The sequence below is a fragment of the Orycteropus afer genome, unplaced genomic scaffold (genome assembly GCF_000298275.1).
Source record: "Orycteropus afer afer isolate SDZICR_OR568_19922 unplaced genomic scaffold, OryAfe1.0 scaffold00174, whole genome shotgun sequence".
NCBI classification, from domain to species: Eukaryota; Metazoa; Chordata; class Mammalia; order Tubulidentata; family Orycteropodidae; genus Orycteropus; species Orycteropus afer.
Window position 1 is genome coordinate 3,353,569 of NW_006921761.1, and position 16,908 is coordinate 3,370,476.

Consider the following 16,908-nt stretch of genomic DNA (forward strand, 5'->3'; position numbering starts at 1 on the left):
TAGCATAACACGCCACACAAAACACGGCTCTACACCCTCCCTTGGTGAGAAGCAATTGGGGTCTTAAAAGCTTGCAAGCAGCCATCTAGATGCAACATGGGTCTCTCCTCATCCAAAACAAACAAGAATGAAGAAAACCAAAGATGCATGTAAACAATTAGTCTAAGGGACTAAGTGGATCATGCAAATCTCAGCCTATATGACCATGAGACCAGAAGAACTAGACGGTACCCAGCTACCACTATCAACCTCTCAGAGAGGAAGCAGTATGGGAGATCCTGGATAGAGTGGGAGACAAATGTGGAACAAAACACAAAATCAAAGAAAAGACAAGGCTTACTGGTCTGATAGAGCCTGGGGGAACCCCCAAGACTATGGGCCCCTAGTTACTCTTCAGGCCTAGAATTGAACTCACTCCCATGGCTTCCAGCCACCACCAACAGACAGGCATATAGGGTGACCATTTACGCCAGGTAGATACACTCCTTAGGATAATCCATCATGGGCAAAGAGCAGAGCAGTATTTGCAAAGGGAGACAGCTTGGAGGGCAGGAATGCATAGGAGAGAAGGACACAGGGAGGAGGGAACCACAGGGAAGAGGGAACCACAGGGAGGAGGGAACCACAGGGAGGAGGGAACCACAGGGAGGAGGGAACCACAGGGAGGAGGTGGGAAGAGAGCTGTCACACTGTGGGGAGCTGCAGTCAATGTCGTGAAACAAAATGTGTATGATCTGCTGTGTGGAAAAAGAATTTACTCTGTAAACTTTCACCCAGATCATAATTTAAAAAAAGAAAAGAATGTATCAGGAACCTTTTCTTCCTTGCAAGAAAAGTGTACTTTGATTAAAAAAGAAACAGATGGGGGCCCAAACGGTCACAGGACATGGGCCTCCCCATCAGTCCAGGAGGGCAGGGAGAGAGCAGGCGGGGGACTGCATCTCTGAGCGATCAAAGTTCATACTTGGCTCCTATTTCTTCTTCAGACCAGGGTCCCTGAGCCATGACTTCCTGTCCTAACAAGACTGCTGTGCCTTGGAGACACATGAGTTTCCACCCGTGAATATTTGGCACTGGCCTTTCTCGAGAAAGCCGAGAGACCCGGTCAGAACGAGGAAGGCTCTCAGGGAGCGAATGGAGGCGCCCCTCCTCCGGCTGGGAAGTTAGTCGGCACCTAACAGCGGCTGCCAGCTGACCTTCAGATTCTTCCTCCTTCGGTGACGTCACTGTCGACATTATTCCTCCTAAGGAGCCATGGGGCCCGGACGGGAGCCATGTGGCTTTCATAATCAGGGGTCAATACTGTGACCAGGTCTTCTGGGGTTCTATGTCCTTTAAAACGCAATGGATGGTCTGTGATTCCTTAAGGAGAGAGGACCAGCCACCAGCCTGACGTCCTGTGGAGCTGAGAGGGCCGAGCTTTAGTGCCCAAAGCACAAGGTGAGCATCCTCCATCGGCCACCTGCCTTCCAGAGTTCCTCCGGCCTAACTCAGGGAACAGGGGGCAGCACTTGGACAGTGACGTCCCTGTCTCATTCATGTTATCTGCTGCTGTAGTCCCAGCACTGAAAACATACCTGGCACACAGCGGACACTCAGGAAATACTCGGTAAACAAACGGAGTCTGAAATACTCTGGACACAATCGACCATCTGGAATCATAACCTAGAAACGATACTTCCTTTTGACGTCCAAGGACCCTTTAGATTCCAAAGCAGCATGTCAAACGGGAGCCCCGCTCTATTGCCTCCTCTGAGCCCACCCTGGACGGAACAGACAGGAGCCTAGGGGACTGCAATGTGTGGCATGGTCCCTAAGCCGTGTCAGGAGGCCTGCAGAGCTGAGAGGGCCAGTTTACAGAACCTGGAGCTCAAATCTCACTAAACAGACAGTGAGACTAAATTCTAAGGATGGGTGTGACCTGCCACAGGTCACACTTACAGGTTGCTTGACTCCTGGGCCAGCCCGAGCTTTTTCCCAAATCTGTGTGGTCCCAATGGAAAATGAGGGAGAATGATGGATGGGGCAAACCAGACAGCTGTCAGGGAGTATACCTTGGTGGGGTTATCTGGGCACCATGACCTAGAGAGGGTCCTGTTTGTGCTTTGCCTGGCTCTCTACTCTCTGACCGTGCTGGGGAACTCCCTCCTCATCGGGCTGAACATGCTGGACCCCCACCTGCACAACCCCATGTACTTCCTGCTCAGCAACCTCTCCCTCATGGACATCCTTGGCACATCCTCCTTCGTGCCGCTCATGCTGGTCAATTTCCTGGAAGCCCAAAGGACCATCTCCTTCCCGGGCTGTGCCCTACAGATGTACCTGACTCTGGCACTGGGAGCCTCGGAGTGCTTGCTGCTGGCTGTGATGGCATCCGACCGTTGTGTGGCTACCTGCCAGCCACTGAGGTATCCAGAGCTCACGAGTGGGAAGACGTGCTTGTGCGTGGCAGTGCTGGCCTGGGGGACGGGCTTCACCAACTCACTGCTGCCGTCCCTCCTGGCCTGGCGCCTCCCCTTGTGCGGCCACGATGTCATTAACCACTTCTTCTGTGAGATCCTGGCAGTGCTGAAACTGGCCTGTGGGGACATCACCCTCAACGCACGGGTGCTAATGGTGGCCACAACATTCCTGACACTGGCCCCACTCCTGCTCATCTTTCTGTCCTACATGTTCATTCTTGCTGCCGTCCTTAGGGTACCTTCTGCTGCAGGCCAGCGCAAAGCGTTCTCCACCTGCTCTGCCCACCTCACGGTGGTGGTGATTTTCTACGGGACCATCTCTTTCATGTACTTCAAGCCCAAGGCGAAGGACGCCAACGTGGATAAGATCATTGCGTTATTCTATGGGGTCGTGGCACCCTCCCTGAACCCCATCATCTACAGCCTGAGGAACGCAGAGGTGAAAGCCACTGCGGTGGCTCTGCTGCGGGGAGGTCTGCTCTCCAGGAAGGCGTCCCGCCCGTCCTGCTGGGCCCCTTCTCCACCAGGACACGCCAGGCTGTGCTGTGGCCGTGACCTCCACACGGCAGCGGCTCAACTCGGCTCGTGCTCCAGGCCCATCAGAGGACGGAGGGGGTCTCTGCGTCGGCACCACTAGCCCTCGGGGGGTCAGGGTGATGAGGCAGCTCCCATCGGCAACACGGAAGGTCACCCTGACAAAAGGAGAAGAGAAAGTAACAGAGCGAGCCCCATTCTTAAATTTCCGCTCAGAAGTGACATCTTCCGTCCACTTAGTTTTATCAGCCAACACAAGTCACGGGGCCAATCTAACATCAAGAACGAAAGGAAGCTTATCTGCCGTGTGTCTGGAAGAAGAGCGAGGGCTGAGACGCTTGTGAATACACGAATGACTACCACACCATCCTGGTCAACCCTAGAGCTACTCGAGATCTGGCTTCCTTTCTCTTAGCCCCCTAACCTTCATACCAAGTGAAAGGTTACTCATCTTAAGGCAGCTTTGTACTACATCAACCTAATTAGGTTGAAACTGTTTCCCAAGATTCTCTTCTCTCTATGGTTCAGGGTTAGTTAGGGTTCACCACAAGAGAAACTTACATGAGATCTGAAAGGCAAAACTGAAGTGGCAATTATTTATGTTCTTCACGCTTAGGTGAGGTAAGTCGCCAGGCGCCTTGGCGACACACGCGACTTGTCACTGATCTCCTGGCTCACCTCGTTAGCCTGGGGCAGAAGCTGGGCCTGAGCTTCTCACCAGACCTCTTCCTTCAGCTGCTGTGAATTCTGGGCCCAGTGCAGCCCCACGGTGAAGACCACCAGTGTTTTCTGTAGGCCCCCATGTCACTGAGATTGACGGCAGGAAGAGAGAGACCCAACTTCCAGTTCGTCCTCATGGCTCTTAGTCTGTCCTAACTCCCCCTCACTTCACACCCAGCTTTCTCTCCTGACCACCAGCCCAGCTGCACGGTATCGGGTCCAGCACAAATGCACAGGCTTCTCCAACTGCTCCCCGCGTGGCAAGGGTCTACTATCTGTAAGAAATCCCTTATGCCACTCATAGTGATTCTGCTACTTTGACATGTTGTTGTTGTTGTTATGTGCCGTCGAGTCAGACCCAACTCATAGCGACCCCTCCTTGGGTTTCTGAGGCAGTATCACTACGGAAGTAGATTGCCCCATCTTCCTTCCGAGGAGCCACTTTGATAAGCTGCAGCTAATTCATCATCCTTCCGATCGAGAACCTCTGATGGTCTCCCATCACCACGGCACTTGAGTCCAAGGCCTTCAGCTGAGCCCTCTAGATCCTCGAGGACCTGGCTTCCCCGGCTCTGCAGCCCCGCTTTCCGACAGCTCCGTGCACACGGCCGCCCCCCTCGCACATTCCCTGTGCGGTCCCGCCTCTGCATCTCTCCATGCTGTTCTGCCACGAGAACTTGCACCAGTTTTCAAAGCAGCCCAGACACCACCTGTTCCGTGCGTCCTTTCCTTGGAAATTCTTCTCCTTCCTCTGCTTCTAGGACACTTCATTGGAACCTGGCACTTGCCAGCCACCCCCCTCCGCCCAGCATTGCTTCTGTTTCACAGCGGCAGCTCTTTGACAGCAGGATTCAAGCAGGTCTGGCTCCTTGCGGAAGCTCCCACGGAGCCTTCACAAGGTCTGCTGACGTGGACTGCCACTCAGAAGCCCTCGCAGTCACCATCCGGGGACGCAGCTCTGTGTTACCGTAATTGCTCCAGGCAGCTGTCGGTGCTCAGGGGTCCTAGCCTGGTGTGGTGGTGAAGTTTGTGTGTCACCTTGGCTAGGCCTGGTTGAGTGGCTGGGCAGTTGGATGGAGTTATTCCCCATTGGTAAGATTGGTAATCAACTCCACGGTGGAATGTATTGGAGCAGCTGAGTAGCTGCTTTAGGGATACGGCCTGCTTCCCGTATATAAGCAGCAGCTTGGGGCATGGTCTCCAGCTTATGGCGTGCTTGAACCCTGCGTGCAGCTGAGTCATTGCTCAGCGGTCTGCCGTGCTCTGCTAACCTCGGGACTTTCAATGGACTTGAATTAATGGCCTGCCATGTGGTTTGGGACTGTGCCTTTTTACTTGTCATCCTTGGGCTTGTCAGTCTCAGAAGCAAGCAGCTGAGTGAAGAAAAGCCTCTAGCTCCAGTGGGCCGGGAGCAGGAGGCAGAGCTGAAGCCCAAGGTTGAGGGGCTTTCTCTCAGCCCCTAGAGCCTGGCATTTTGAACTCAGAATTAAAGCCTCCAAACTTTAATAACCTCCTGCTTGTTCAAGCCAGCCCATTTGTTGTATATGCCTGTCAGAGCAGCACTAGTCAACCAGAACGTCCGGCTGTGTGTGCAGACACACGTGAGGGGCCAGCAATATCTGCTGACCACAGCCCTGCATGCAAGGCAGGCAGGCGTTGTTTGGATCGTGGGCTCTCTCTCACTGAAACAGATCAGGAGACAGCTGAGGAGAACTGGGTTCCAGGCAGGAGGCAGCAGCTGTGCCCAGAGGTGTCTGATTGTTTGCTGGTCCCCTCCCCACAGGAACCCTCCAGGCCCCTCCAACTCAAACTGTACACACATCCCCCCTAAACATCACATCACCATCTCAGGAACCACCACCACCCACAAGTAACAAGCCAGAAACATGCTGGTCACCATAGACTTCCTGGCATGCCCGTTAACCCACACATCCAATCAGTCCCCAAGGCCTACAGAGCCCACCTCCCAGTAGCTCTCAGATCAGCACCCTCCTTTCCACTATCACCGCATTGAGCTCTCTCTGTCTGTCTCACTCTCTCTCTGTCTGTCTGTCTCACTCTCTCTCCATCTGTCTCTCAACACTCTAACTGCCCTGCTCTCCTCCAACTCTTTCCAAACCCATCCTTCACACCAGCCATTAATACCTCACTTTAAGCTCCAGCTTAAACTCCTGCTTATTTCATGAAGAATAAAAACCAGACACACCCCTTAACTGCCAAATTTCACTAGCTGCTTGGCTCTACTGGCCTACTCCACCCGCACACACACTCCACCCGCACACACACTCCACCCGCACACACACACACACGCTCGACTTGCACACACACGCTGCACCCGCACACGCTGCACCCGCACGCACCCCAGGCCCGGCACACTGAACTCTTCACAGTCCCCTGACAAAATCTCAGCCTTTCCTGCCGCCTTGTTCCCTCTCCATGTGCAGATACTTCTCTGCGTCTTTCCCGCCTTGTTCCTTCTCCATGTACAAACACTTCTCGCTCTTTAGCAAACGCATACTGAACGCCCAGCACGGGCCAGGTGAGGCACTGTTCCACCGCTTTACTCACTGGACACCAGAGGGAATGGCGGGAATCTCAAGGGACAGATGTAGTACAGACATGGCGACAACAGAAAACAGTCTCAACAACTCGCGTCTCAGAAGCTCATTTTATTCTCACTCAAGCCACCTCTTCCAGGAAGCCCCACCTGATATCCCTAGTTGGGTGTGACCTGTCCCAGCTCCACCCCCTTCTTCAGTGCCTTCTGTACTCTGTCACAAATCCCAGCTAGTTCATGTGCCCCGTGACCTCTGCACACCTTAGTGTGATGGAATATTTCTTCTGTAGGCAAAGTTGGATTTTTTTCCTCCACCGCTTTTTCTGATGTAGTTACAGACACAGGGCCCACACCCTCGGGTCTTCTCACTGTCCAGCGGGCCCCAGCATTCTCTGCTCGGTTCCCCCAGGAAAAGATGTGATTACAGAAAGCAGAGAACAAAGGAACCTTTCCTGGCTTTTTGGCTTCAAAAACCTAGGCCCAGAAGGGAACCCAAAAGGCTTAGGGTGTAGACACAAGATGTGGGGGCAAACACGGAAAAGGCAGGCTTCCCCACCTCCCGATTAACGAATGGTTCCCTGAGCTACGGGGAAGGAGAGAGAGGAGGAGGGGTCCCAAAGGGCGGGGCCCGGAGCCACCCTCCCCAGCCCAAGTCCTGAGAAGGTGGCAGGCCTCTGCATGTTGCTGTCGTTGGGGCTGTCAAGTGGGCTCTGGCTCACGGCAACCCCACGTACGACAGAACAAAACACTGTCCGGTTGTGCCACCCTCGCAATCCTCGCTACATCTGAGCCCATCATTGCAGCCACTGTGTCAGTCCATCGCGTTGAGGACCTTCCCCTCTCTGGCCCTCCACCTTACCAAGCATGACATCCTTCCCCAGAGAATGGTCCCTTCTGAAAACACGACCGAAGCAGGCGAGACAGACTCAGGCCACTCTCACTTCCAAGCAGGACTCTACCTGCAATTTCCCAGGACACACTGTTTGTTCTTCTGGTAGTCATGGTACTTTCAGTATTCTTCGTCAACACCACAATTCAAAGACGTCAATCCTTCGGTCTTCCTTACTCACTGTCCAGGTTTCACGTGTATATGAGGCAACCAAAACCACCATGGCTTGCGTCAGGCGCACCTTCGTCTTCAAAGTGACATCTTTGCTTCTTAACACTTCAGAAAGGTCTTTCGGAACAGACTTGCCTGGTGCAATATGATGTCTAATTTCTTGACTCCTGCTTCTATGGGTGTTGATTATGGATCCAAATAAAATGAAATCGCTGACTTCAATCTTTCTGCGTTTATCATGATGTTGGCCCAGTCGTGAGAATTTTTGTTTTCTTTACATTGAGGTATAATCCATACGGAAGACTGCAGTCTTTGATCTTCATCAGTAAGTGCTTCAAGTCATCCTCACTTTCAGCAAGCAAGGTTGTGCCATCGGCATATCGCAGGCTGTTGATGGGTCTTCCTCCAATCCTGACGCCATGTTCTTCTTCATATCGCCCAAGCTTCTCGGGTTATATGCTCAGCATACGGATTGAGTAAGTAACGAGAGCATTGGCACAGGAGGGGCCCGGGGTGGCACTCCCCGCCCAGGTCCTGAGAAGGTGACAAGCCTCTGCATACGTTTGCAGAATGTGAAAGCCGGGGCAACCCACGTCTTCTTGACCAACTACAACCCAGGGAGGCAGCAAGATCCCCATCTAAAAAGGCTTCAAGGTGTCTCTGGGTAGCCAAAGCCTTAGACAACCTCAACATCTTCCTGTGTTACACAGAACTGACGGAGTCTCAGGACTGAAAAAGGTTATGCCCGTGGGGGACGAGCTGCTGGGCCACGGACTGGGGACCAGGCAGCAGGATGAGAATGGCAAAGGATGTGTGCACACGGAGGCCGGAGAGGACACTCTCTCAGCGTCCTGGCAGTCGGCCAGGCCCTCAGGACTCAGCTGTGACCTTTGCAGAAAAAAAAAAAAAAAACTGGACAAAAGATGGTGTTTTCTGAAACTCAAACAAAATGGGGGTTCCAAACAGAGGTCCCATTCCTGTGCTGTTTCTCCCAGATCTGAGACTCCTCGCAGTCGGCCAGGCCCTCAGGACTCAGCTGACATGCAAAAAAAAAAAAAAAAAAAAAACTGGACAAAAGATGGTGTTTTCTGAAACTCAAACAAAATGGGGGTTCCAAACAGAGGTCCCATTCCTGTGCTGTTTCTCCCAGATCTGAGACTCCTCCCCGCTCCACAGGTACCTACACGTCCCCACCTGTTGGGTGTGAGTTACATGAGGGAGGTCCGTCTCACTACACCACCGCCCCAACACCCACTCTCTCACTCCCTCCTCACAGCTCTGGCAGCCTGCCCCTCTCCCCCCAGTACAGCCCAGTGCCTGGCAACAGCAGGCACTGGAGGGTGTTTGGGCGTGAATGCAGGGACCAGATGGGAGGGGTGAGGCAGGGACCCAGTGGGATCAAAGCCTCAGACAGTAGGCCCTGCTCCGTCACTCCTGCCGATTCCCCGGGGCCCTCTGGCGCCCCCTCCACACCACTGACCCCAGGAAGAAGGCAGCACACCACGAGCACAGACTTCGTAGGTGACGCTCCAGACTCCACCTCCATCAGTTCCGACACCAGCCGCCCAGGCCCAGCCCGGTCCTGCACTCCCCACTCCCTCGCACAGCACAGCCCACACGCTCCCACTGGGAAAGGGGTCTGAGACCAGAGCCACTGAGAGGCTGGCAAGACCTGGAGACTCGGTTTCCCCAAGATGGACTCCCCTTCCTCAGGAAAGACGGCATGTTCCTGAGCGAGCTTTGTTTTCCCAGCCAGGAACCCACGGCCCGCGGAGGCTTCCACACCCCTAGGAGGGGCTCTCTGGGTCTGAGGGGCTCAGTGTCCCCACACAGGCTCCGGTCCTTCCGCGGGACTCCATGGAGGCAGGATGACTCCAGCCCTTGAGAGGGGCTCCCCGTCCCTGGGGCAGGCGCTGGTCCCTGGAAGAACGCCACGTCCTAAAGACAGACTCCGTGTCCTCAAGAAATCCAGCCTGTTCTCGTCCACACGGAAGGGCTCCCTGGCCCTGGGGAGGGTCCACGTTCCCAAAGGCCAGGCCCGAAGCCCCCCTCAGCTGGTGCAGATGCTGCTGACAGCGGCCCCTCCCGGGCCCACCAGGCCGAGCTCCTCTTGTTCGTTGATGCATAGCTGGTAACCGCAGCCCCGGGCCCGGGCTCCTGCCGGGACCCGGTGCTCAGTCTTGGCACGAGGGGGCAGCAGGAAGCCCACGCTGCCGGCGATGAGCATGTGCCAGATGCTGTGAATGTAGAAGTAGTTGTCCCGGGTCTCCACGAAGGCGTAGAGCAGGACGGCGCCACCCGCGATGAGGCCGCCCGGGCACAGGTAGAAGAGCCAGCGACGCCACGTTGGGGGGTAGCAGTGGCGACGGCGGACGCTGCGGACTGTCTGGGGGAGGCAGAGAAGGGGCTCCTGTTGTCCAAGCCAGAGCCAGTCACTCTCAGGGCTGTCCCCTGATCCCTGGTCATGACCTAGAGGCACGCCAGGGCCCAGTGATGATGACAGGGAGCAAGCCCACCTTCAAGTGGGGGCTGGGCACCCAGGGCCCTGCACCCAGCTTTGGTTGGGACCCTCCCGCAGCCTTCCCCACCCTTACCCAGGCTGTGGCCAAGATCCCCAGGGCAAAGAGACTGGGTCCAAGCAGGTTCCAGAGTCCATGCCGGTCAAGCTGCAGGGCCATGGACAGCAGCATAGCCCCGAGCAGATACAGCACCTGGGGAGAGAGGACTCTGGGGGCCGGGCCCTGGCTGGTGACAGCGCTCCAGGGGCCGGGCCAGGTGGCCAAAGGCACTCGGCAACACCCCCAGGAAGTGGCTGGGTGGCTTTCAAGCCAACTTTGGCTAGGGTTCCCCCCAGGGCCCACGCTGCACTGACCTGCTTGACCACAGGCTGCAAACGAGCCATGGCAATGACAGTGACCCACACAGACATCAGGGAGCCCAGGAAATCACAGAACTGCAGCACATCGTAGTCCATGATGCAGAAAACCACAATGCCCGGCTGGTCACAGGCATGGTAGAACTGGAAGAAGCAATGACAGGTGTGAGAGAACAGGAGTAAAGGGCTCCCGAAACTGGAGAGAGAGGCCCCAGGAGCGGTGCGCTGCTGTCAGAGAGCAGAGGTCAGAGGTCACTGGCTGAGCAGAATTGGGAACTAGCCAACTCCCCTACTCCTAGGAAGAACGTGGAGGCAGTTATCTGTCCAACAGCCCTGACCCCTGTCTCCATCTTTCTGCTACCGGACTGAGCTGTGGACAGCACCTGGCCGATGAGTGCAGGTCTCTCAAGCAGAGAACCATCCCTTTCCCGTCTCCCGGTGCTCACTGCGGGTCCTACCTATAATCCCCACCCCTGGCCGAGCTCTGGGGGGCCACCCAGACCTCAAGCCTACCCTCCACGTACCACTTTCCCCTCATAGCTCAGACTCAAAGTTGGGCTCCACCCGCAGGACTCTCACTAACTGGCCCTCTTCCTCAGCTCCCAAACCATGCCACGGGGGCACAGTAAGAAAAAACCCTAAGACCATGGAGAAGACCGTGGCACTTCGTACCATGGGGAAGAAGGCAGGGATGGGACGGTGTCCACCTGCAAAGAACACAGTAGAAGGCAGACTACTGAGGAGGTTCAAGGGGGTACAGGAGATGCAAGCAGAATGGGCTCAAGCTAGAGTGGACACCCTAATTAGGGAACTGAGGTCTGCCATCACCCCCCGTGGCCTATGGTTCCAGTTCTGAACAACACTCTCCTGACCGCTGGCATCCTGCCTTCCATGACTTGTGAAAAGAGCTACCCAGGGATAACCTGACCTCTCTTTGTCTAAGAATGTTTGTTGTCACCTTTCTGTGAACTTCTAGGTAGACCTGGAGTCATCTGAGCATTTATCGACATTTTAAAGCCACACACTGAAAGCATGTATCACTTTAAGAACATCTTTGGTACAAAGATGAGAGGAACACGTATCCACCTTGAACTTTTCTAGTATTCAGGGTCTTCTGAGGCCACCAAAGGAAAGGATATTGGGTAGATCTCTGGAGACAAAGCTCCACCCTGAGAAGAAGCATACTGGCTTGCTCACCCCTCCCACATCAGGAAGAACGGGTTATGGTGATGGGATCAGCGTAAGAGGAAAACTGGGAAAGTTGTGGTTGATCTAACACTCCCAGACAGGATGCCCAGGCACCAGAAAATGCAGACCTGGAAAGACAAACTTATCTAATCCACACAAATATTGGGGTACAATGGAACTGCTAGGCTCTTGTTTCCTTCTTCCATTTTCTCTTGGGAGAGCTGTTGGATTTTGCCAAGGGCCACTGAGTTACCTGTTAGGGTTTGGGGAGCAGAGGAGGGGATGAGAAGGCAGGCGGCAGCCATGCTATCAGCAAGCAGCAAAGGTGGCTACATGGGCCCCGATGTCAGCTGTGTCACCAAGGGGTACTGGCTTGGCCTCCATGGTTACTGCTGCACAACGGTTGTGTCTGCTATAATTTCCTCGATGATGTTTTGTGTTTGATGGGGTTATATTTTCTGATCTTTTGATTGGCTAGTCTTTTCTAAAGATTTGAAAAAACTACTAGACTGAGGCTATGGATTTCTATATATAATCCAGGGCTTCCGAGACACTGAGGTCAGATTAAAAAGTCAGCAGAGAACACTCGCTGGGCACCAGGACAGCAGTCCAGTGGGGATTACGTGGAGGGATGTGATGTCAGGCTGAGTGAGAACCCTGGTTCCACCACTCGACTTACAGTTCAGGCAGTCGACCTTTCCTCAACTGTAAAAAGGGATGATAATTAAAAAATACATGTTATTTCAGGGCTATTGTGAGGATTAAGGAGCCCTGGTGGTACAGTGGTACAGTGGTTGAGTGCCCAACTGCTAACCAAAAGGTCAGTGGTCCGGACCCACCAGCAGCTCCACAAGATTACAGCCTTGGAAACCCTAGGGGGGTTTCTAGCCTGTCCTCTGGGGTGCTATGAATCAGAATAGACTCATGGCACTGGGTTTGCTTTGGGCTTTGCTTGGGTAAAGACTGACAGCCTTGGAAACCCTATGGGGCAATTCTACTCTGTCCTTTAGGGGCACTGTGAGTCAGAAATGACTTGACTGGATGCCAACTATGAGGATTAAATTAGCACAGTGTCTGACACACAGCACGTATTCAGGAGATGTTAGTGCGTTGTTACCATGATTTGAACTGTTTGGCTACAGAACAATCAAGTGCTGGATCTGTGACCCATTCTTGGTTTTTGCTTTTTAAATATATTTTATATCTGTAAGCTCCTCTCTTTTATCAACTATGCAAAAGCATTTGGCTGTGTGGATCCTAACAAATTATGGACAACACTGAGGAGAATGGGAATTCCACAACACTTAATTGTGCCCATGAGGAACCTGTACCTAGACCAGGAGGGCGGTCTATGTTCAAATAGAACAAGGGGACACTGCCGACCTAAAATCAAGAAGGATGCATGTCAGGGTTGGATCCTGTCCCCACACTTAATTCAATCTGTGTGCTGAACAAATAATCCAAGAAGCTGGACTACATGAAGAACACGGCATCAGGATTGGAGGAAGGACCATTAACAACCTGTGATATGCAGATGACACAACCTTGCCTGCTGAAAATGAAGGTGACTTGAAGCATTTACTAATGAAGACCAAAGACTACAGTCTTCACTATGAATTACACCTCAACATAAAGAAAACAAAAATTCTCGCAACTGGACCAATAAGCAACCTCATGATAAATGGAGAAAAGACTGAGGTTGTCAAGGATTTCATTTTACTTGGATCCACAATCAACACCCACAGAAGCAGCAGTCAAGACATCAGACATTGTGTTGTCCTGGGCAAATCTGCTGCAAAAGACCTGCAGACGTGTGAAGAAGCAAAGATGTCACTTGGAGGACTAGGGTGCGCCTAACCCAAGCCATGGCATTTTCAATCACTTCATTTGCATGTGAAAACTGAACAATGAATAAAGAAGCCCGAAGAAGAATTGATGCATTCGAATTGTGGTGCTGGCAAAGCAAACTGAAAATACATTGGACTGTCAGAAAAATGAATCAGTCTGTCCTGGAAGAAGTGCAGCCGGGATGCTCCTTGGAAGCAAGAATAGCCAGACTTCATCTCACCTACTTTCATCACGTTATTAAACGAAAACCAAACCGAACGCACTGCCATGGAGTCGGATCCAACTCACAGTGACCCCTCCTTGAGTTTCTGAGGCGGTATCACTACAGAAGTAGATTGCCCAACCTTCCTCCCGAGGTGGGTTTGAACTGCCAGCCTTCTGGTTAGCATTCAAGTGCCTTAGGCACTATGCTACCAGAGCTCCTCATCATGCTATTAGAAGGGACCATTCCCTGGAGAAGAGCGTCATGCTTGGTAAAGCAGAGTCAGTGCAAAAGGGGACGACCCTCAATGAGATGCATGGACACAGTGGCCACAATGATGGACCCAAGTGCACAAGGACTGTGAGGCCGGTGCAAGCCCGTCCGGCTGTACAAGGGTCGCTATGAGTTGGAGCCGACTGGATGGCACCTACCAACAACAACATAGCTCCTGAAGAGCGAACCCCGTGTGCACCTACGTCCTAGACAAGGTGATGGCACTACTCCCAGGTGCAGGCTGGCCAGGATTTAAGACAGGGAAGAAGGCAGTCATCTAGAGCATCTGAGTACTGCGAACCACAATGTGACCAAAGGGAGACTGCTGAGGAACAAAGTAAGTCTAGACTAAGGAAGGAACAGCAACGAGAAATCAGGGGGCCTGCCCCAAAGCTCTACATTTTGGTCCATGTGGAAAAAGAACAGGACTCAGAGCAGGACCTTAGGCAACAGCTCAAAGCCAGAATCTTCTCCTTTTGCTCATTTAAGTGGGGGCTCCTCATGCATGGCCAGGCCCTTCAGGCTCCCCTGGTGCCTACTGGGGGAAAGTCGGTTCTTTTCTGTTCGGATGAATGGTCACTGCATCCAGATAATGAGAAGTGATCCAGAACTGAGCCCCGGGAGCCAATGCCCAGGCTCCTCGCGGTCAGAGGCCAGGAGAATGGCTACGCCCCCCTCACATGCTCTAGGCTCCTGACACTGCTCCCCTCCAGGGTTCTTCCTAATCGTGAATCCTATTAGATCTGCATGCAACCAAGAGTGGGCTGGAGGCACAGCTGTCGCTGGAGGATTTGGTGAGCAACAGTGTGAAGGGCACCTGGCAATAAAAGAGAGAAACAGCGTCTAAAAATAGGATGAGGCATTGTTGGAGCCGGCCTCCAAGGGGCCAGTCAAGCAGGACTGAGGGAAGTGCTTCTCACCCAGCTACAAGGGCCGAGGGCTCTCCACACAACAGGGGGCAGCCCAGTCCTCCTCATCCGTGGGAGGGTCCCAGGAGCCTGCGGTCCAGCCCAGTCCTCATCCGTGGGAGGACACCAGGACCCTGTGATCAGACCCAGCCCTCCTCATCCATGGGAGGGTCCCAGGAGCCTGCGGTCCAGCCCAGCCCTCCTCATCCATGGGTGGGTCCCAGGAAGGACCCCCGGACCCTCCGGGTCAGGACATGTGCCCCTCTCTCCCAGATGAGGAGGATTCATGAACTTTGGACATAAGTCTGATCTATTCAGGCAGGACACCAAGGAGGTATGTGTTGGTTTCTGTGACATCCTTGGTACCGAGACAAGAAAAAAGCATAGACTCATCTGAGATTCTCACAGTATTCCAGGCAGGCACTGGGCATCACAAGATGCCAGGAGCCCAGACATGAAATGAAGGGGTCCCTGAATGTGCCACCCCAGGAGGAAACAATGTCTAAACTGGGGTGAAAGTCACGTCAGCAGACGCACTCCTCCACCTCTCCTCACAATGGTCATGCTTATAACATGACCTTTCCCAACTACGGGGTAGGGGAGACCCCTGCAAGGGACTGTGGGAACTCCACAGTGGGATTGGAAGCACCTTCATGTATGTTAGCTTTCACCAAAACATCCTCCTGTGAGCTGGTATTTCATGTCCACTGCCACAAAGACAACATAGGGCTACGTTTCCCTGTTACCCAGAAGGTCGCTTCTGACTCTCTAGCACCTAACCACCACTTCTCAAGGCACCTCAGGACACACCTGAGTCCATAAAGTTTCTTAGGAGTTTGTTCCATAAATTACCCAGTTAGAAAGCTCTCGTCTTCCAAAAATTCCCATGAGATTAGAGACTTTTTAGGAGGCTGTAATGACTGAATGGGAAGACACCCTTCAAACCCTAAGAAAGAACAGCTGAGCAGGTAGAAATCCCAATGGAAAGCATGAGCGCACTACATCTCATGAGGACAGAACTCGTGACAGGTGAACACGCCCGTGCAGAGATGTGGGTGAGGGTGTGGCTTTCCTCCCCATACACGGAAAAACATGGGGAAGGTGTAGACACAATGCCAGACTGTGTGACCGACTTTCTCAGCCAGGGTGTTGAGGTAACTGTCCCCCCTCCCCTGGGAGGACAGGCGTGGAGAGTGTGGGGCAGCTGGAGCCCTCAAGCATGTTATCTGAAGCGGCAAGCCTTGTTCATCCACCCCAGTGTGCCTCACAAACGTGAACGGAAAACGTCGTGCCATGATACAGACATGCTGGGAAGCTCTACAGGGGAAGATCAGTGAGGGGGAGACATGTCTTCATGCTGCAGTCATCCCCAAACTCCGGGAGCGTGTGGTAAAACACAGACCCTCACCCACCACAGTGGGTAAGGGCACAGTGAGGCATACATGCCAGCGCACACGGTGGAGACCCACCAGCACGAATAACGACAAGGAGAGACATCATGCCAGCACACGGTGGAGACCCACCAGCATGCGTAATGACACGGGGGGGACAGACCCACCACCATGGATAAAGACACAGGGAGACACACGTGCGTGCGGCGCACCACAGAGACCCACCACCATGGACAATGACACCAAGAAGACACACATGCCAGCACACGGTGGAGACCCACCACCACGGGTAACGACATGGGGAGACATCCTGCCAGCACCCCGTGGAGACCCACCACCACCACGGATAACAACATGGGGAGACATCTTGCCAGCACCCCATGGAGACCCACCACCACGGGTAACGACATGGGGAGACATCCTGCCAGCACCCCATGGAGACCCACCACCACGGCCAAGGACCCGGGGAGGCAGACCCACCAGCACGGACACCACTGGGGAGACACGCGTGCCGGCGCATACCGTGGAGAAGAACATGGTGAAGGTGTAGACAGCCGCCTCAAGCACGCATCGGCTCCGGACGGCCAGCACCACGGGCGGCAGGAACATGAGGTTGCTCAGGCACAGGAGCAGTGTGGACAGCAGCTGGAAGCCGTAGGTGAGCGCCCCGGCGCTGTCCGTGCAGCCCCAGCCCTGCCAGCCTGCGGGTGGCAGGGCGCAGCGTGAGGAGGGGCTCAGCAGGCAGGCCCCCGCCGGCCCGCCAGGCGCCCCACCCCCACACGCGCGGCTCCCTCACCGGCCTTGCACTCGCAGGCCGCGTACAGGTAGTTGTGGGTGCGCAGCAGCTTGCACTGCCCGTAGGGCCCGCAGTCGTCCACACACGGGGACAG

General features: G+C 54.0%; 2 protein-coding genes across 2 annotated transcripts in view; one reads left to right on the forward strand and one right to left on the reverse strand.

Moving 5' to 3' along the window:
- Nucleotides 1-2,013: 2,013 nt before the first annotated feature.
- LOC103202181 (olfactory receptor 13C7-like) lies at nt 2,014-3,099 on the forward strand. Its single transcript, XM_007947010.2, has one exon. The coding sequence runs from the start codon at nt 2,014-2,016 to the stop codon at nt 3,097-3,099; it is 1,086 nt and encodes a 361-aa protein (XP_007945201.2).
- Nucleotides 3,100-9,383: 6,284 nt separating this feature from the next.
- The window catches only part of TMEM8B (transmembrane protein 8B), a 39,641-nt gene continuing 32,116 nt past the window's right edge, over nt 9,384-16,908 (reverse strand). The window contains exons 7-11 of the mRNA XM_042781804.1: nt 16,815-16,905; nt 16,541-16,719; nt 10,206-10,352; nt 9,928-10,044; nt 9,384-9,719 (exon numbers count right to left, since the gene is read on the reverse strand). Of these exons, the coding sequence (XP_042637738.1) occupies nt 9,384-9,719; nt 9,928-10,044; nt 10,206-10,352; nt 16,541-16,719; nt 16,815-16,905 (870 nt within the window). The remainder of the gene's footprint in view (nt 9,720-9,927; nt 10,045-10,205; nt 10,353-16,540; nt 16,720-16,814; nt 16,906-16,908) is intronic.

Bases quoted from the DNA above. Each gene is read 5' to 3' on its own strand.
- LOC103202181 (XM_007947010.2), top strand. From the start codon at position 2,014: ATGATGGATGGGGCAAACCAGACAGCTGTCAGGGAGTATACCTTGGTG.